This window comes from Atractosteus spatula, chromosome 4 (assembly GCF_055471065.1).
Source record: "Atractosteus spatula isolate fAtrSpa1 chromosome 4, fAtrSpa1.hap1, whole genome shotgun sequence".
NCBI classification, from domain to species: domain Eukaryota; kingdom Metazoa; phylum Chordata; class Actinopteri; order Semionotiformes; family Lepisosteidae; genus Atractosteus; species Atractosteus spatula.
In genome coordinates, this window is record NC_142709.1 from 32881747 (window position 1) to 32902587 (window position 20841).

The 20841-nt window shown below is 41.3% G+C and overlaps 1 protein-coding gene across 4 annotated transcripts in view; it reads left to right on the plus strand.

Annotated features, from left to right (window-relative positions):
• The window catches only part of kdm6a (lysine (K)-specific demethylase 6A), a 107830-nt gene that overhangs the window by 81350 nt on the left and 5639 nt on the right, over nucleotides 1–20841 (plus strand). For 2 of the 4 annotated variants that reach the window (XM_088912873.1, XM_088912874.1), the window contains 14 exons: nucleotides 2846–2944; nucleotides 4293–4512; nucleotides 5167–5301; nucleotides 7348–7494; nucleotides 8011–8106; nucleotides 8211–8318; nucleotides 8968–9372; nucleotides 10849–11645; nucleotides 15408–15537; nucleotides 15928–16033; nucleotides 16892–17097; nucleotides 19004–19065; nucleotides 19152–19226; nucleotides 19813–19961. In XM_088912873.1, the coding sequence (XP_088768999.1) occupies nucleotides 2846–2944; nucleotides 4293–4512; nucleotides 5167–5301; nucleotides 7348–7494; nucleotides 8011–8106; nucleotides 8211–8318; nucleotides 8968–9372; nucleotides 10849–11645; nucleotides 15408–15537; nucleotides 15928–16033; nucleotides 16892–17097; nucleotides 19004–19065; nucleotides 19152–19226; nucleotides 19813–19961 (2735 nt within the window). The remainder of the gene's footprint in view (nucleotides 1–2845; nucleotides 2945–4292; nucleotides 4513–5166; nucleotides 5302–7347; nucleotides 7495–8010; nucleotides 8107–8210; nucleotides 8319–8967; nucleotides 9373–10848; nucleotides 11646–15407; nucleotides 15538–15927; nucleotides 16034–16891; nucleotides 17098–19003; nucleotides 19066–19151; nucleotides 19227–19812; nucleotides 19962–20841) is intronic. The other 2 variants (XM_088912875.1, XM_088912876.1) reach the window with 1 other exon arrangement.

The window sequence follows — 20841 nt, forward strand, 5'->3', positions numbered from 1 at the left end:
ACAGGAGTTACACTGTTATTCAAGGAGGAATTTTAAGATGTGACATTTTAAGCAGTGAGCTCTCTGCTGTTTCATGGAATGTATTGGCATTGACTTGAGCATTATAGCACTTTCCAGCGCTATTGATGTCCTTGATTGAAAAGCACTGTTTTTTACTGTGCCAATCTTGCACATTGTAATCTAGTTCGGCTGTTTTAATAGCTATTTCCTTAGAGTAAAATATGTTAAAAGGCAGAAGTTAGTTTTTAAAGGGGAACTGCAGTCCCAATTTATTTGTTATTTTATTTAATAAGCAGTTATTAAATCTCGATAAAGTAAATTATTGCAACATTTTACAAATGTTGAATTAAGCACAAAACTGAGAACTTTTTGAAAGCCCTGTAAGTTGCCATGTTTTTGAAAACCCCTGGACCTGCCACGGGCAAGAGTGAGAGTTCCCATGTATTGTAACGTGAAGCTGCCCTTCCTGCTCACTAGTCACTAATGTACTAGTGCAGTGGTTCTCAAACTGGTACGCGTACCAGCTGGTATGCCATATGACCCTGGAACTTTGTTGTGTGCGCGGAAAAATCGGGATGGGTTTTCTTATTTTCTATTTTAAGACGTGTCGAAAACGCAGCCTACGTACTACAATACAGCACGCGCTAGTACTTGAGTGGACACAGAGCTACAATGTAATTCTATACCACTCTATAGGAATGCATGCTATGAACGTAAGTGACCAATTGTATTTAAAAAAAAACTTATCTCCAGCAAATAGAGAGGTAGGAGAAATGTGCTTGATTTTGGAACAATGCCAATGTTGTAAACACAGGAATGCATTGAAATGTGTGCTAGGAACGCTGGTAATCTTGTGAGCACAGAAAAGCATGATAGATAACAGAAAAATATTTAAGAACTGTTCTAGGTTAATTTGAGAAAAATACACCGAGCGTCTCTGTGTTTCGCTCCCATGCGCATGAAATAAAAACTTCTTTTAACTTCTGAGACGGACTCCTGAAACAGAAACGGGGAAAAATGCAAGCTTGTGGATTGCTAAAGCAGGTAAGCCCCACATTATTTTTGAAGAACCTTATTTACCGTTGGCAAAAGAGCCGACATGTATTATGTGTGGAGAAAAAGCTGCTAAACAGCTCGACCTGCTGCCCCCTCTGAAAGACACACTCACTTATAGAATTATTGAAATGGCAGATGATATCAAAAGTACGCTGGTAGAACGCGTTAAGATGAGCAGATGCCTTTCACTGCAATTTGATGAGTCTGTAATCGATTTGGCCAATTCGCTCCTTTACATTAGATACGAGTTTGAGGGTACGTCCCATGAGGACTTTCTGTTCTGTAAACCACTACCAACAGGAACTACAGGAGAGCGCATATTTCAGCTTCTGAATGAATTTATCGAAGAGAATGGCATCGACTGGATAAAATGCACAGACGGTGCTAGAGTTTGTACAGACGGTGCTAGAGCGATGACAAGCCGACACAGCAGTGTAGTTGCACGAATTAGAGAGGTTGCTGCAGAAATGAATGGATGCATTGCAACATCCACAGCGAGACCTTTGCCATCAAGAAAATGCCTGACGATTTAAAATCAGTTAGACTCTGTTGTGAATTGTATCAAGGCTTGAAAAATGAATTCACATCTGCTTTGCTCGACTAAACAGGCTCACCCCTCTCACTGAAATGGTGCTTTTTTTTTGTTTTTATTTGTTGCTGTTTTTTTCTGTAAAGGGCTTTGAGAAGCCACCTTTAAAGGCGCTATATCAAATAAAGTTTATTATTATAATATGTATTATATGTGTGTGTGTGTGCACACGTGCACTCATGTTGGTCATTGAGAATTTCTGGGGTTCCTATGAGAAGATGACTTGTAGGTGGTACTTGGATGCTTTGGTTTGATCAGGGGTGATATTTGGTCCAAAAAGTTTGAGAACCACTGTACTAGTGTAATGTGGCTAATGTAATGTGGTGTTCAAATGAATAAGTACAGGCTGTGCAGCAGACATTTCACCGCAGGAATTTTCCAACGTGATTTGCATGCAGAGTTAACAAGTAGTATTTGTTGGCAAAACCGTCTATTAAGTTAAGGGCATTTTTTCTATTGGATAAAAAGAGATGTATTCACAAGCCTGCATGTTTACAATGTAATAAGGCCCGCTTCATGTCATCAGAAGTTTGGGGCGGAGCAGTGGCTCTGTGGTTAAGGATCTGCAACTGTGGCTGGAAGGCTGCTGGTTCAAATCCCGCAGCCGGCAGAGGAATCCTACTCCGCTGGGCCACTGAGCAAGGCCCTTCACCCCAACTGCTCCAGGGGCGCCGTACAATGGCTGACCCTGCGCTCTGACCCCATGCTCTCTCCCTATCTGTGTGTCTGTGTGTCTCAAGGAGAGCAAGCTGGGGTATGAGAAAAAAAAAATTCCTAATGTAAGAAATTGTAAAGGGTTAATAAAGTGATGTTATTGTTGTTGTTGTTGTTATTATTATTATTATTATTATTATTATTATTATTATTATTAAGTTTTTTTGCCTCACTCTGAATCACAGAATATGGCGCTGCACATACCTAGAAATGTCTCCGAATTATCTATGTAAATTGGAGGTTTTACAAGTTACTGTTGTACATTGTTGCTTTCATTGTGGTTTGAAAACACTCATCAATGCCGATTCTTTCTAACCCCAAATATTTAAATGGCAGTGCAGTTCTCCTTTAAATGTTATATTGTGTTTTCTGCACTCATACCTTAGGAGATTACTTTCAGGATGAACAGAGAAGAAATTAACCAGTGAGCCCTTGCACCCTTGTTTACTCTGACTTGTGACCTTCTGTGTTTTCTCTTTGTTACAGGTGCTACTCAAGTATTGGGAAGGTTCAGGATGCATTTATTTCTTATAGGCAGTCTATTGATAAATCGGAAGCAAGTGCAGATACATGGTGTTCAATAGGGTAAGGGCCTGATTTTTTTTTTCTCCTTTTGCAAATGTAGTCAATATGCTTAATCTTAATACAGTTTCAACCTTATAATGTGAACAACTCGGTGCATGAAATAGAGGAGGCTGTTTGGCCCATCTAGCTCGCTCGATTGCTTGAATCAAAGTGATCTGAGGATCTCATGCAGTTGTGTCTTGAAAGAAGCGAGGATGTCGGCTGCAGTCAACATGCTTGTTCCGAGTGTATTTTTAGCCTTAGCTTCTTGGGGTTTGTAACGTGCTTAGGGAGCTAGAAGGGGATGTACTGCCTAGCTCTGCCTACTGTTGCAGCAAGCACAGGAGAAGATGCAGGGAATGCTTGTAGGCGATACAGGCAGCACATTTGAATTTAAGACATGCAGAAATTATTTTTTCAAATTTTTCTTTATGAATCGGACAGTGTAAGTTACACTTTATTCCTTGAGTCTACTGGCAGAGTTAAGTCTTGCTGTTTGTTGAATTAATCTTTCTGGAAATCTGTTAGTCCTGTTCTTTGTATAGGGTTAACTATGCATTAACCAAGATAGGAGGAGAAAATGCAGTAGTTTTAGAAAGGCTTTAAAAATAACATGAATTGTTGGTATACTCTTTCAGGCTTTTGCGCAGTGCAGATTTTATATTCAGTTACTCCTGCGAAACTGCGGGGGGACTGCAGGCACACACACTTGCACCTCGCCCAAAGATGGCTATTTTCAATATGAATATTTTATTTACAGATAAAATAAGTTTAAGGTGGTAAAGGCAACATACTGCAGCATAATCTGTTTGCTGGAATATTTTTTCTGTTTCACAAAGCTAGAAATGGAAATATTACGTTTGCAAATGAACAGATCTTTGTATAAATATAATTTGTATATCATATCATGCAAATGTACCGCTCATTCCAGCACTGTGTGAAGGCGGGCACTGTGGACTGGTTTGTAATAACTGAAACTCATTGCCCCTGAAGCCAAGATCACTGTTGTCAGATACAGTAGGTGGAGTTGAAATGAGGAGTAGTGGCACGTTAAGTCTTGGAATAAAAGTTTGGGTCCATTACTGGAATCCATATGTTAAATTTTGCGTCATGAGAAAGCAAACTGAACACCAGTCCCGTTTACGATGTCATAATAAAGGTTATGCCCGTTAGTCCTCTTGGGGTGACAAGGACGCGTAGTGTTCAGCACCCAGTGGGAACATTTCAGCGTTCAGCTTCGACGGCAGGCATCTGCAGCACCTCGATGGTACCCCCCCCCCAAAGAAAAAGAGCTGGAGTGCGTGGCACTTTCCTCTGCCGATTGGGATCTCACAGTTTTTTTTCTCTCCGTCTCTCCCTGCCTCCTCAGCGTGTTGTATCAGCAGCAGAATCAGCCCATGGACGCATTGCAAGCCTATATCTGTGCAGTCCAGCTGGATCACGGACACGCTGCAGCCTGGATGGATCTAGGCACCTTGTATGAATCCTGTAACCAGCCCCAGGATGCCATTAAATGTTACATTAATGCAACAAGGAGCAAATTGTGTAGTAATGCTTCTGCCCTCACAGCACGGATTAAATACTTACAGGTAGTAATTGTTTTGTCCTGCTGGAATCTGCTCGTTAGTGGTCAGAGGTGGGGCTTGACTTACTGTAGATGTAGATGTGAAGCTGTTATGCCTTGACCTGTTCTGTTCTGCCTGTTGCCAGTGCTGTGTGTTTAGTCCTAGGTGGGGTGGGGGAGCAGGGTTCTCTTGCAGAAGTTCCTATGAGCTACAGTCAGTGTTGCTGTGTGTGTGTGTTCACCATGGCCCCACTGAGCAGCTTTCCCGTAGAATTTGTCTCTTTTGATTTAACTGTTTGCTGTTTTTTAGTTTAATCATTGGGGGGGTGGTGGGTTGAATATGGACAGTTGTCATGTTATTGTGTATGAGTGAGAGAACATTTTCACCAGTAACTTTGAAGCATAATTTCATGACATTTTGACAACACCAGCTACCTTCACTGATTTTTATTTTTTTTAATGGATTCATTCATTTAATTGTGTATATATATTTGTACGTGTATAGTCAAACCATACCTCTCCCCAAGAGGCTTATGATAACCCTTGAAATATAATTTTAAATTAAATAGAATAACTTTTGTTAACTCTTTGCTGAAGTTATAGTGGCAGATTCAGTAGAAGACCAGAGTTCATTTTAAGTAGATCAGTATTAAATGTTTTTTTACGTAATTTTTCCTAGGCTCAGTTGTGTAACCTTCAACAAAGTAGTCTACAGAGTAAAACTAAAATGCTTCCTAGTATTGAGGAAGCATGGAGCCTACCAATCCCTGCAGAACTTACCTCCAGACAGGGTGCCCTGAACACAGCACAGCAGGTGAGAAGAGTTAGATCGTCCTGTAGAATCCTAGTCTTGGGCCAGTCTCACTAAGCACTTACACCAGTGAGAGGACTCTCTCTGTGCAGGGGATAAACACAAGTGGAAACCGTGCACAAGGGTGCCAGATTTCGCAGTGTCCGTTTCTCCTCACGTTTGCACTACAGACACGACGTGCCCAACGGTTTTCCCTACCGTTTCTAAAAGCTTTCGTTTCTGTACACTACAGGACCGCAGTGCCCCACAATTGCGAGTTGGTGTATTTTTGGTCTTCAAAAAATTACATCAGGGAAGAGGGGACATTATTCGAAGCAGAATGGTGCATTGATACCGTTTTCCTGCCAAAAAGCACAAAAAAAGCCAGTCTTGGTGCAAAGTGGGGATGAAACAGGCTATAGCTTCTTTTGTCATTGAAACTGCTTGTCGGCCCGAAGTTTGCGATGTTTGCATTTTGTTTTCTCCTTTTACAATTAGAGAGAGAAAAAAAACTGCACACTGAATGTAAGGGTTAGTGAACGTGGCCTTGTATTTTGTTACTTTTCTTATGATTATTACTACTACTGACGGTATTAATCATCAGTTTCAAAATGACTTCAGAAATCTGAATGGCATGCCTGCAAAGCCAAAAAGGGCTGTCCATGCAAATTAAGCAGATGAATCCAAACATTGACTCATAATGAGAAGCATGGTTGTGTTTCAAGGTTTCAGAAGTGCTCTCTTAAGGTTATGTCCTGTCCTAGAAGTAGTAAAGTCTCCTGATGTGGCAGGCAGAACTAGCTTTCCCCATCTGTGTCATGTAGGGAAGTTTCAGTGTTATGTGTTCTCATTTATCTGTGCAGTTCATTGTAATACTCTGAGGGACAGTTCTGTCAATGACATGTTTGAGTAACAACTTTTTTTTTGGTGGGGGGAGGATAACTTTTTATTTTTTCTTTGTATCTATAATCATGGCATTCATCAGTTATGTAAATGGTAAAAATAATGCCACTCATTCATTTTCCCCAACATGCAGGTAAACTGCTTGCCATTTAAGTGAAACCTCATGGATGACTGAGTGCAAACAAATTATTCTTTAAAGTTTACCAGTGGAGCTGAATGTGCATGAACAGTATCTGTTGGTTGTGTACATTGAGTTATACAAGCATAACAAAAAAGAATCCTTCACATTGCTGTGCATGAGTGCTGACGGGTTTATCTCCAACACTTGTAGAGGTCTCAATCGGTATCATGGTGATCGCTTGTGTTAGTATTAGTACTGACATAGCTGAACATTTCTTTTGCTTGCGTTATGGGTTTACCTGTCTTTGCATTGTTCTCCTTACTTAGGTTCCAACACAACTGCTACATCTTTCTTCTCCCTGTGGCGTGTATCTCGCCCATTCCAGTAAACTTTGCCCTCCTTGGGGCAGTTTAGGTGTGTGCAGTGGTAGAAAGCATTGCGATTTTGGTTTCCCCAAGCTGGGGGGATTCGGTGTTCAGGACCAGGAGTCACAACGTTGAAAATGTTTCTTTAGATATTTAAAAAAAAAAATGAATGCCAGGAATATCACGTGAGACAGATAATGTCAGAGGTAAACTGCATCCAGCTGTATAACCTCACAGGCTCTATTGGAGTTCAAAGGAATTGGAGGATTTTACATGTACATATCTACATAATATACTGGGTCAAGAGTCCCATATGTTGTAGATTATTCTCCATAAAATGCAAGCTTGTAGTTTCTGGAGTAAGTTGAGTTTATGTAATGCGTGAATGTGTTAACTGACGTAATCGTTTTTTTCAGAAGAGCTAACTGTAGGACCTTGTGCTTTTCTGGTTACATTAAGTCATTCTTCTTGTGTTAAGTTGGGTCCACATGGATTGAGATTCACGTTAATGTTTATCTAGTTAGTTTTCACATGGCAATTAAGCACAGAGAATTTTCACAGTGCAGGTTTTCTGTCCTGTGTGGGATAGCAACCTCTTGCCGTGACCAAATGTAGGCTATGCGTGTAATTTGGAAGAGCAGAAAAACCATGGTGTCTGTCACTTTCCCCTCTGTGTTGTAGGCCTGTAAACCTCATCAGAATACTGAAGTAGGCCTTGGACAGTCACAAATGCCACAGCAGTCATTGCCTCAGCACATGGCTCCTTCAAGCCAAGTAGATGACCAGTCCAGTCCTGCCAAGAGAAAACGAACAGCAAGCCCAGCCAAGGTATACAAGTGCGTTCAGTCAGGGGCCCTCTGCTCAAGACTGGACAGCAAGCTGTTTCTGTAAAGCTGATTTGTAAACCTGTCACATCTGTAACCTGACTCTTGGCTGAATAAGAAGAAACTGGTAGAGTTTGAGTGGTTTACCTCTTATTTCTTGACAATGCTTGTTGAAAATGAAGACTTGAGTGCTGTGATAGTAGAGCACAACGTCCAATCGTGAAAACTGGGGAGGGGCAAATTAAAAAGGGGCGGCTTTTTAATTTGGCAAAGTGCTAATCGGTCTACTGCAGGAAACTGTTGCCCACTACATTATTTCGGTAATGTAAAAAAAAAACAAACATAATCTCATGATGCTTTAATTTAAAGGTTTCTAGGTTGTGAAAGTGGCTTTAGGAGATGCATAAGAATTGTGATCTGAAGTTACCTCAGGTGACAAGTAGTACCTTTGCTGTTTAGGTAACTGCACCACTAGCACTTTTTAAAGGTTTAATGTATGTTCTCCTGCTTATTAAAACAGAATACTCCAGATTCCTGGCCCAGCGGCCACCCTGTTTCAAACAATCCAGTGCAACAGCAAGTTCCTAACTGGTATTTAACACCACAGAAGCTACAGGTAAGTGTGTAATATGTCACTTATTCATAGAAAAGTTACATACATTTTATAAAGTTTTTTTCGACACTTTATGTAAACTCTGGTCTTTTCTGTTTTGAATAAAGGTTTTGGATCAGTTACGAGCAAAAAGGCAAAACCTGAAGCCACCACAGCTGCAGTTGTTGGAACAGCTGGAGGGGCAGTTTGCTTTGATGCAGCAGCACCAGCAGCAGGTACGCTTATGTTGAATGGGCCTTTTCTTTAGAGGTTACAGGTCTTGACAAGATAAAGGTGATGGTATGGTGGCTTAAATGGCTCCCCTCTGTGTAAGGTGTTTCCTCTAAAATGAAGTACTCTGTGTAAATGCAAGGGATTTGTCTTCTTGTTCTCCTTATTGTAATCTTGTAAATGAAGTAAGGCACTCTCAGCTGTGCCCTTCTGAAGTATTGCAGACTTTTGTTGCATTTCATGTAGGGAGAATATGCCAGTAATGAAGAGAACTGGGAAATTTGTATGAGCCGATCATTTCCGAACTGCCAAATAATGCATTTAATCTGAAACGCAGTGCAGGACTTTGAAAACTATCTAAAAAGCAAGAGTACCACCTCATTTTGTTACTGCTGAGTGTTTTTTTCTGTAAAATGTGCTATGTTGGGGCTCTGAGAAGCGTCCTGTCGCACTCCTCAGCTGTGGTAAAGGCGTGGAATGATACCTGGACCCTAGGCCTGTCAAGCCTCTGTAGTACAAGCGTGGCGTGGGCTTGGCTGGAGTGCGCAGGTGGAAGTGGGTGTGAAAGCGTAATGCAAAAGAAACATTCCCAGACTTGTGTGCTTCTTCCAGAGACTGTGCTGATGGGTTTTTTTTTCCCCCTCTTCCGACCAGATGAGACAAAATGCAGCCGGACAGGTACGACCAACTGGTGTTCCTAACGGGCCAACAGTCGACTCGTCACTGCCTACAAACCCGGCCTCTGGCGCGCAGCCTCATGTGGCTCTGTCCAGAGCGCCAAACGTACTGCAGCCTGCAGTCCGGCCCATCTCCTCTGGGCAGCCCATGGCCAACGGACCTTTCCCAGCAGGCTCGGTTCCCTGCAGCACAGCTGGAATGCTGGGTAATACAGACACTATTTCTGTAGGCAATAATCACTTAACTGGAGTGGGAAGTAACGGGAACGTGCCTTACCTGCAGCAACACGCACTAAGTCTACCTCATAACTGCACAAACCCGACCAGCAGCAGCAGCAACGCAGCGGAGCCGTGGAAAAACCAACACGTAAACGCCACTCAGGTACCGTCACTGTTTTGTCACATTCTGACTTTTGGGGGGGGGTGGGGGGCGGGTTAACACTTTAGATTAAGTTAGATTGTTAAATTGTTAATGATGGTTTCTCAGATAATCTATTCATGAGTCTTTCAGTATTCAGTCCATTACTCCTGCATAGCCCACGTCAAGCTGTTGTCTATAGTAATGGTACTGTAGAGATCTCTGCGGTTCTTGCTTGATAAGTACAGATGTGCATCTCTTTTGCCATTGTTGAATGAGAATTACTGACAAAATCTTCTACAGAGATGTGCACAAATGTTTCCCTGTGTGAAATATACCAAATTGATTAGTGAAGTATCTACCAAACCATGCTTTGCATAACTTAAACCTAGTGCACGGGCCTATTTTGTCCTCGTCTACACTTCATGGATTTTAACACCACAAATGAAAATGGTTTAAATAAAAGCTTTGAAATGGATTAACAAGATTTTAATTACATATGGTTATTGCCTTGTAGCTACATATTAAAATGTTTTTTATACACACAATTCAAATGTGGTGTTGCATTTGAAAAGATGTCAGCATAACAAAAGACTTACCACTTCAGTTTTCCATATGTAATACCCGAGACAATGAAAAATATGCTTCTTGTATGTTTACCATTGTAAGATTGTTGTAGGTTTTACATGAATAAGATTATCAGCTTAAAATAATAAAATGCTTTATGCAGTTATCATCAGAGTGAGTCTTCCTAACATAACATTAAGTCCACAGATTACACAGAGGCTAATGCCAGATCATGGCTTAGAAATGTTGTCAAATGTGTAATGCTTGCTTAATAAGCCCCACAGATAGCTGGATACAGTCTCAGATTTTCCTTTGCTGGGATGTAGCCTCCCATACCAAATTGTCATTCTTGGTTTTAAGAGACATCTCATCAGACTGCTGATGAAAAAGCAGCTGGATGATGACCATTAGTGTTGAGTAGTTAGTAACATATGTAGGACTTGACCTAGATTTGAAAGCCAATCTCTTTAGGTGTATGGTTTATTTTTTTATTTCCCCATTTAAACAGTCTGATATATGAGAATACATGCTTATGGTTTATAGGTAGTTTATTCTGAGCTAACAATGATTTCGACATCAGGCATTGAAAGGAAGGGTGATATCACCTGTTACGCTGAATCTTCTGCCAATTCATGTTTTTAGCTTACATTTGTCCAGAGAGGGAAAGATCTAAGAGGAAAAGCTGCACAAGACAAGTAATCAGAATGTTTTTGGTTCATATTAATCAAATACATAATAAAACATCACAGATAAGAGATTGTAGCAGTTTATTTATGTATCTCAGGAGTAGAATGGAAGACGTCATGGCACAGCGATGTGGGTTCACTTTTCCATTCCAGAATGGTAATACAAAAAGTGTTTTAGAGAGTCAAATATCTAAAACCATTTGGTAGTTTTTTGTATTAATACGTTGCCTTTTTTTGTGCATTTCAGGGGCTTCACAAAGGTCAAAGTTCTCATTTGGCGGGTCCTAATGGTGAACGACCTTTCTCTTCCACTGGGCCTTCCCAGCATTTCCAGGCAGTTGGCACTGGTATTCAAAATCAGGTTGGACATTCCACCATGCCTAGCAATTCACTAACACAGGGGGCTGCTCTCAATCACCTCTCCTCTCCTCCTCACACTGCTACCTCAGGTGGACAACAAGGCATTACCTTAACCAAAGAGAGCAAGCCTTCAGGAAACAACACAACATTGGGGCCTGACATCAGCAGGCATTCCGGAGGGACGCCGAACAGCACTGCCACTGTTGAAGGACTCCCTAATCACGTCCATCAGGTGATGACAGACGCTGTTTCAAGCCCTAGCCATGGAGAATCCAAGTCACCAGGTGTACTTAGTTCAGACAATCCTCAGCTCTCTGCCTTGTTGATTGGAAAAGCCAATAATATCGGGGATCCTGGGGCCTGTGAAAAAGTTAATAACGTTCACCCGGCCGTGCACAGCTCAAAGACTCAAGAGAACTCTGTTGCCTCTTCACCTTCTTCAGCCATTTCCACAGCCACCCCCTCTCCCAAATCAACAGAACAAACTACCACAAACAGTGTTACCAGCCTTAACAGCCCTCTCGGTGGATTGGGACATACAGTGAATGGAAAAGGTCTTGAGGACTCCCAAAGCCCCATGAAAGTAGACCCACCCTCAATCAGCCACAAACCAACCCTTCCGCTTGCACCATCGTCCTCAGTCTCCATCTACCCCAGCTCTGCAGAAGTACTCAAAGCATGCAGGTAGGTGGCTGGCCATCAGCATTGTGCACGGAGCTTTTGTTTTCTAATTTGTGTATGCCCTTGAGTCAGAGAAACAGGTTCTGCCTAGAGAAGACAGCTTGCGTGGGTGCTCCTGGTGTGGGATTGCTCTTCAAAGTCATTGGCTGTTGTCAGAAGGACCTCTGTGTATTTGAATTTTGTTTACATGGCTCTCTTATTGGTGAGCTCCACCTGTTTTGTAAGACAAGAAGCACAAACCTTTTAGCTGAACAGCTGGAGCAAAGTCTTCTTAATTCAGGAATGCATAGTATTAAAAATCTATTGAAAAGGAATTTGCTCTCGCATACAAGCTGTGCACTGTTTTTTTACATCATTTAAGAAACCGTTTCCTTTCAGCCTGATAAACAAATTCCTAAGGGTTCTGTAGAATTCTGGAATTCTCTTCACTAGTCTATAGAATATATAGAGGTTTCTTTCATTTTTGTCTGTTTGAATCTACCAATGTGCTGGTGTAAAGGGAGAGAACCTTGCTTTTCTAAATGAGTAGTGGTTATAATTTAAACTTTGCATTTCTCTGAAAGAACAGTATCTGAAGTAAGTGATAGTGTTTTAGGAGCCCATCCTGAAAAAAACAGCTTGTTATTTGACACTTCTTACAAAAAGGTAAGCTGTTTGCTCAGAGCTTGCTGAGGGCTTGGGATGAGGAAATTTGGCAGCAGCAATTATAACATTTCAATATATTTAGTTATCATCCATTATATGTTATATTAATAGTTCTTCTTTTCAAATTGCAGAAAACTCAGGCCTGAAATGTGACTGGTTTTATGATGTACAAATTCATTTCAAAGCTCCAGGCCTTAAAGTGGTTTGACAGTGCATGACTTTGCATTCACCTGCCAGCTCATGTGCATCTCTGTCTGATCTTACTTGCGATCAGCGGGTTATTTCTGCCTTTTCTTTTTTCTGTTTAGGTTTCTGTCATAGTTCTAAAGTTTCTTAGAACTTTGTGCTTATGCTTGGTATTGCCCAGATATGCACATTTTCTTATATGGTATGAAAAGTAAGCAATCTGAATTTTAAAAGCCTAAAATGTTAATTTTTATGTATTGCAAAGAATACATGATCGTTCCAAAGTATGTGGCTCCAAAGAAGGGTAATCAGCTAGCCTATGGTTTTAGTTTGAACACAGATCTACTCCAAAGGACTTGAAATGGATAAATGGAAATTAACATCAGGTCAATTAATCTTTAAGGATCCACAAAGGATTCTATGCAATGAAATACTCTTAAGACAAATCCTTAGCAATGTGGTACTGTAAAAAGAAAACTCCTGAAAATGCCAGGTGCTACATGGTCTAGATTTAATAATCCACTATTTTGGTTTCATTAGTCCTGAAATGGAGGCAAAGAAGTCCCTCGCTGTCCATGTGTTCTTTAACTGCACACAGCTCTCATATCTTTTTATAATAAGTGCATAAATGTAAACAGATAAGAAAAGTCAACCTTGTGTGATTTCTGTGTATGAACTCCAGCAGCTAAAATTAATACCTTGGCATGTGAATATGTACATGCTGAGAGAGATCACCCAGATCTTGGCCATGTGCACTGAACCTAAATAAGAGAGATTCGCTGTCCGTGAGAGTCACAAACCTTAATCCTTCTGGAAAGTGAGCTGTGCACAGTTGACCTAAAGGTTAATATTTTGGTTTTGGTTCAAAGTATTACTTTTTTAGGCCATTTATTTGATAGCTGACTGTTTTTAAGATGCCCAGTCTAAAGAATGATCTCGGTCAGTTTCCCTTATTTACCTGGAGTAATGCATAATACAAAGAGGTATCTCAGTTTGAATAGGGAGTTGCGTCAGCATGCAAGCTCCAAGGGAAGTAGTAAAAAACAGTAGAAATAGAGGAAAAGCTGCAGATCCTCCTTTCGGTGTGTGGCAGAAGACCAGCACATACCTGTAGATCTACTGCCAACATATGAACCACAAGTGATGTGAACAGATGGGCTTTGCTTCATTGTATGATTAAGAGCAACTTAGTGAATTATCACTAAGGTGTTTTAGCTTGATGCACAAGCTTGGTGTTACGACAGCTTAATAATAAGACAAATATTTCCATACACTTATATAGTGGTTTATGGAGGCTTCACTAAAAGTGCTTTACAGGTAAGGGGGACTCCCCTCCACCATCACCAATTTGGAGCCCCACCTGGATGATGCGACGGCAGTATGTTCCTCTCACATCAGCTACATTAACATCTTATGAACGTGTTAATTGTAAAGCTGATATTGGGTTTCCTGTACCTGTTAGCACAGCTGCTTTTTAGAACAGTAGGACATTAAGCCACATGCTCTGATATGGTGACCATAGAAATAAAGACCATTACCATTTTTACCATTGTGAAAACATGCCATGTAGGTTTGACTCTTTGGTTCTACATATAATACATGCTCAAGGGTGCTTATGTTTCTCTCCTGTTTGGGTGTTGCATATTCCCTGTAAGATTGGCAGTACATCTATCAGTAATAATTTTTTAAGTGTCTTATTTGAGGAGCTTAAGAAGTCTTGTACTTTGACTTGACAAACACTGGAATTACCTGTGTGATACTAAGGTTTTATTTTGGATTTGAACCATGATATTTACCCCATTCTTTCTCTGTTAAAGGGAAACCGCAGTCCCAATTTCTCAGACCGGTTAGTAGAACACAGTAACAGATTCATTGACGGTATAGAAAACTTTAATATGTCAAATTAAGCACAAAATCGTGAATGTACTGTAAGGCTCCATGTTGTCGCAAGCCCCTGGTCTCGTCATGGGTAAGAGTGAGAGTTCCACTGAAATGCGATGTGATGCAGCCCTTCCTGCTCACTAGTCACTGTAATAAATAATGTAATGTGTACAGATTATACAGCAGATATTTCACTACAGAAAGTTTCCAGTGTTGACATGCAGAGTTAAGTTGTATTTGTCGGCAAAACCACCTTGAAGTCGAGAGCAATATGTCTATTGGACTGAAAGAGATGTCTTCCCAAGCCTGCTTGTTTACAATGTTAAAGGGGTGCATCACGTCACCGGACGTATGGTTGCCTCTTTCTGAATTGCAGAATATTGCACTGTGCACACCCGGAAATTTCCTGTTTTGTGATGTAAATGGGAGATTTTACAGGTTACTGTGTACATCCTCCTTTTCTTGTGGTTTGAAATGCACTCATCAATGCTAGTTCTTTCTCACCCTGAAATACAAAAACAGCATTGCAGTTCCCCTTCAATTTACACACAGCAGTGTCAGGTTGCACAGGAACCCTTGTGGTGATCTTAGTTGGCCTCCTTTATTGAAAGTGCCTATCAGCAGGGGAACCACTCTGACTTATGTTGTTGATATTCTAGACATTGTAAGACTTTTCCCTTTCTTTGGTTTAAACATAGTGCAAAGCAGCAGACGAGTGCTGTTGAGAGGATGCACTGTAAGTAGAGAGACGTGTGCCTGTTACTGAGAGCAAGTCACCATCTTCACAGTCTGCCACCTTAAGAGACGTGGCTTGCAGCATGTCGCTTCAGTCTTTGTAAACTGCCGAAGAGTGGGATAGGAGCTCAATACTGCAGAGATATAGGGCCTTCATTACAGCTAATGTCGTCTGGGGTGAATTGCGTCTTGCCGGCAATCAACTTGGTAAAATTTTCTTGGAAGTTTCTAAATGCACAGTGAGCAGTGCCGTTGTTCCAGAAATAACCTCTTTAGGCGCCCTTCGCACTCTGATTTTTTGTTTTTCCTCTTTTTCAGAAACCTGGGGAAGAACGGCTTGTCAAATAGTAGCATTTTACTGGACAAGTGTCCCCCCCCTCGGCCGCCGCCTCCACCTTACCCTGCACTGCCAAAGGACAAGCTCAACCCGCCCACTCCCAGTATTTATGTGAGTAAGAGACGTCAGGGCGCCCCCTCTGGTGGGAATCGTAGGACGTTGCTGCCTCAGCAGCGCGGCTGTGAGGCCTCTGGTTGCGATACAAAGACAGAGAACCATCCGGAATACTGCAAGGGTTCGGCCTCAATTTGGGCTGTACAGCCTCGTAACCACGCTGTAGAAGAAACATCGCCCAGGCACGGTGTTAGTGTTAATCCACACGCTGTATCTCACAGAATTCATTCGGAATGAAATAGCACCAAAAAAATGGGCAGCGAAGGCCAGAAAGCCAAATACATCTGTAAAATATTCTCTCTTATCCGCTAGGTGAGTTTTCTACCTCACCACCCTTCTCCCATGAATTGCTGCGTTGTTGAACTTTGAAATCTCATCTTTTCACAGCTGGAGAATAAGCGCGATGCTTTCTTTCCGCCCTTACATCAGTTTTGTACAAATCCAAACAACCCTGTCACGGTAATCCGGGGCCTCGCGGGAGCCCTTAAACTAGGTGAGTTCCACTGGGGTGGCGCTTTGATCAGAGCGTCTTACCTTGTGTGAAGTGGTCTAATCCCCATGTTGGACAGGAGACGCCTGGAGACAAGAGACTTGACAGAACATCTGAAAAGGTTGACATAAGTAACCTAGGGGAACAGGAAAGGATTTTAGCATTTTTGTAGAATGGAACATTTTGTGAGACTGAGGCATTTAGAAATACTTTAGTTTCTCAGCCTTTCTTTGGGATTCTATTCTACTTCCAGTTAGTGCTTAAGATGTGAAAGAGAAATAAGTAGGTGAACATTACGTTCAGGACAACAGCGCCACCTGCAAGCTGAGCTTGTCACTACATTCTGCCTGTAGTTAGTCATTTGCCTAAACCGGCCCGCTCCCAGTTTATGGATCTGTTCATTTAATTTGATCTTGCATTTTGCAGTTAAATGGATGGTTTCTTCAATGACTCAGTTTTAATAATGGCAAGTGAGATATGCAGCTGATATTTTTAAATGCCACTGCACCTCACCTTAAAGAAAGAAATGAGACAAATCACATGGGGCAGTAGTTGTAGTTACCCATGTGCAATGTAGTTTGCCTTGGCAGCAAGCCATTTGGGCTGGATTCACTTGTATTTGCCTCAAAGCCATGTAGTTACAAGGTTTATTGATGGCACTTCAGATGTAATCTTTTGTCTAATCTGTCACATGAGAAACCGTCCTAATCAGCAAAACCCTCCTGCACGCTATCTCCTTTACTGTCAAAGTCATTTTTATTTCTGTTTATTTTGTTGACGTTTCTCCTCTTTGCCTCTACCCTTTTCTTTTATTTAGTCTACTAAAAAGCATTAAGTGTATGAAAACGCATCTCTCTCCAGATCTAGGTCTGTTCTCTACCAAGACACTAGTAGAAGCGAATTCAGACCACCTGGTGGAGGTACGGACACAGCTGTCACAGCCTACTGATGAAAATTGGGACCTGACTGGAACTAGGAAGATGTGGCGCTGCGAGAGCAGTAGGTCACATACTACCATTGCCAAATATGCACAGTACCAGGCCTCGTCATTCCAGGAATCACTACGGGTGAGTAGTGCCCAGCCCAGCACTGACGGGGCTACACTAAAAATCTGATTAAGCCTCCCTACTTTTCATCTCCCATTTTCTGCAGAATACTTTAGACTTGGCAGATCTTGCTTTCAGGTGTGCATGCGGTGCTTAACTATGTGCATTACTGTATTCATTTTTTTCTCTCGAAACTAAGGTATGTGTTGTGTGTTGAAAGCAGGTAATGGTTAGGCTGGAGCAGGTTAGGTTCTCCGCTTCACATTTAAGTGCAGATTGAAGAACTAAGTGTCTTGGCTAAAATCTCGTTTGTATTTCAAAGCTTTTTTCTTTCCGTTCTGTAAGGAAAGGGTTAAAAAAGTAAAAGGGAATGATGAAGTGGAAATAGTAGAAAGTATATTTTACAGATCCTTGTTCTCCTTGCCCTGAGTTTCCTAAAACTGAATGGTTGGGAGCATTATTTTAGCTCAGTGCTAATTTAAATGATTTTAGTTCCAATTCAATTTCAATATTCAGCATTTTTCAGATACATCTATAAGGACAGGGGTGATTTAATTTTTAATAGCCATTCCAGAAGAAGGGTGTACAAGTCACTTTTTTGGTGTCCAGTGCTGTTTTTTTATAAATATACAGGCGAACAATTTCAACTAATTTCTGCTTTTAGTCCAGACAAACCGTGAGCACTTCTGCTAAGTTTAATTAGTGAGAATGCAGGCATGGATTTAGTCTTTAGCGGGTGTCACGTCTGTATACTGTACACCTTTCCTGTGCCTTTCAGGTTTTGATCACTTGAGTGGCAGGTGTGCTTACTGAGCTGAATCGGGATCTTGTCACAAAGCTGTCAAAACCTGTAGTGGTAGAGCTAAAAATATTCTTTCTTATACTCAAGGCGAGCCTGTCGGCATCTGCTCACCCTTCAGAAGGCTGAAGCAAATTGTCTGGCTGAAGCAAATCTACAAATGTCTGGCTGTACCTGTTGAGAGTACACTAAGTAGTCAAAACAGTCTAAGTACTTGGCATGTATATTTTTAACGCTTAACGCTTTAAAAGTGTATTTTTCCTTGAGCACTTTTACTCTGGATGTGTGTCAGCAATCTGCTTGATAGTCTGTATTAGACTCTAAAAGAGCATAAGACCAAGTTGCCAGGTAGGTGCTTTTGTGTCCATTTACAGAGTCAAGGTTTCTGTCTCAGGGTACTTTTTAATGTAAGAAATTGTCCAAAATGTCCCAATGGTTATAGAGCAGTTGTATTTGAGGGGCTCCCCACATTTTTTTCCAATCCCAGGGTGAGTGGCTTCACCCCTTCTCGCATTGATATTCGCTGCACACAAAATCCAGGGTGTGATTCATCCCGGGTTAAAACAAGGCCTTTTACTCAGTTTTCACTCCAGGTCAAACGTAGTAACATAAGTCAAACAGACCTTTGCCCATTATTGGCACCGCCAGGACTGCAGAGGCAGGATTGCATTGGAGGAGTTCTTTTCTAGGGGACATTACATTCCTTACTTATAAAAGCAATCTAAAGATGGCATTGGTGCGATACCAATTTTTGCGCTGTCCTTAATTTATCGTCAGGGTTTTTGTAACATCCTCCACGTTACAGAGGTAGAACTGACTTACAGAAATTTCTTGCCATCGTATGTTTTGAATAATATTACTTCCATAACAGTCAAACTCAGTGGTGTGTTACATACGGTTTAAATTATACCATATTACCAATTTAGGTTTTTGGATAACAAATCTTAACTGTTAGAATTACTAAAATATGTCTCAGGGTTAAATCAGTAGCAGTAACGACCATCTTTTTATACAGTAGGATAACAACAATGGCAGTAAAGGTGCCTGAGAAATTCTTCTGAGTTGTAGTCAATTTAACAGAATACCAAAAAAGGAAAACCTAACCTTTTTGTTTGGTTTTTTTTGAAGGAGGAAAATGAAAAGAAAGGGCACAAGGAACATTCAGACAATGAGTCAACATCGTCTGACAAGTAAGTCTTTTACTGGGAGGAAATAATTAAATACTGTTGTGTTGTTATAATGTGCCGATTTCCAATTTTTTGCTTTTTTTGTTCAGTGTGGGACGACGCAGGAAAGGTCCTTTTAAGACCATCAAGTTTGGGACAAACATAGACTTGTCGGATGAGAAAAAGTGAGTATGTTAAAGGGAACATACTGACGTACTGTATTTCTAATGTCTAATGAATTTCACTGAAGGTCACTTGGCTCTCACACTTTAAAAGGGAGCTTTCATGCGGTGTAGGACAGGCTGTTTGAGAATTTTTAAAGAGAATCCCTTTGCTCATTGCTTATGTTTAGCACTGACACATGGAGAATGCAGGAAAAACGGTCATTCTTTTCCATTAAGAATATGCACAAGAAAATGGAAGATGAGAGAAAAATGGCATGCAAGCTTAGCGGTTTTTTCCTTCAATAGACAATTTTGTTGCACAAAAAAACAGGGCTTCTGTTGGGAAAAACCAGATAACCTACTGTTGTGTCCATATTCTTCAATAAAGATGGGATTTTCAATCTGAACAAATCCTTATCTAAAAATACAGAAAAGTGCTCCTGGACCTACATAAACCCCCCCCCCCCCAAAACTTTTAAGGTCTCAACTGAGCAGACTGCTTCACGGGAGAAATAAATTAGTTTTTTTATCAGTGTCCGCATGACTGCGGCGGCTTAAATCAGGCCTGTGCTGTCGCTCTTCTGAAGTGCGAACTGAACCGTTGCAGGTGGAAGCTGCAGCTCCATGAGTTAAGTAAGCTGCCAGCGTTTGCACGAGTGGTGTCTGCAGGGAATCTCTTGAGTCACGTTGGCCACACGATCCTGGGGATGAACACAGTCCAGCTCTACATGAAGGTCCCTGGCAGCCGAACGCCAGGTGAGCATATGCCCTCGCTGTGTCTGTCTGTCTGTCTGTCTGTCTGATCAGGTTTCCTGATGGCGAGGGTGCCAGGTTCCCAAATCTTACAACCCTTCATTTTATTTTTTAGAAATGTCATTGTCATCATTTTGTTAATGTAAGAAATAACTTTAATGTTAAAAAGAGAAATTCCCCAACACATTTTGGACAAACCTGAGAAAGTTATGAGTGACGTTTTTTTTTATCTCAGTGGTTCCCCACACTGTTCCCAGAGGAACAGTGTCTGGTTTTCTCCTCAACTTGCTCGATGTTACCTCTGTCTGCACAGCTCTTCCTAGCTGATCAATTGATTATCAGATGCTTTGTTTGACACTGTATCAGACACCCCTGCAATGAGCATTTTTGCTTCTGCTGAGGTCCAGTTGGTTACATTTCAAGAAACATACCTGAATGAGGGCAGTTTGCAATCTCAGAAATTGGTACAGGGTTGATACCAATTGCAAATCCTGTTAGATCTTTCAAGAGCTGAAAGCACATTTCCTAGTATGCCATTAGTAGAAAACTTAAATCAGTTAGCCTGTGATGAAGAACTGGCCTGGAGCACAAACCAGAAGACTTTCCTCCAGGTTTAGCGCTGGGAACCAGGGTGCTGTCCTGTGTTGTCTTGATGCAGTGTTCCAACAGTTAGTGGGTTCTTCCCAGCACTTCAGGACGCTGGTGACCTTTGTTAGGCCTCTTCCACGTGTTCAAGTTCCTCCTTATCCTTCATTAACCTGCCTCATTCCATCTGCAAAGATTTTTTTTCCTGTTTTGTGAAAGCGCTTGAGTTGTCTTGGTTTAGATCGCCTATCTTCCACTTCAGAACGCAGAGCTAATGCAGTGTATTCTTTGTTTACAT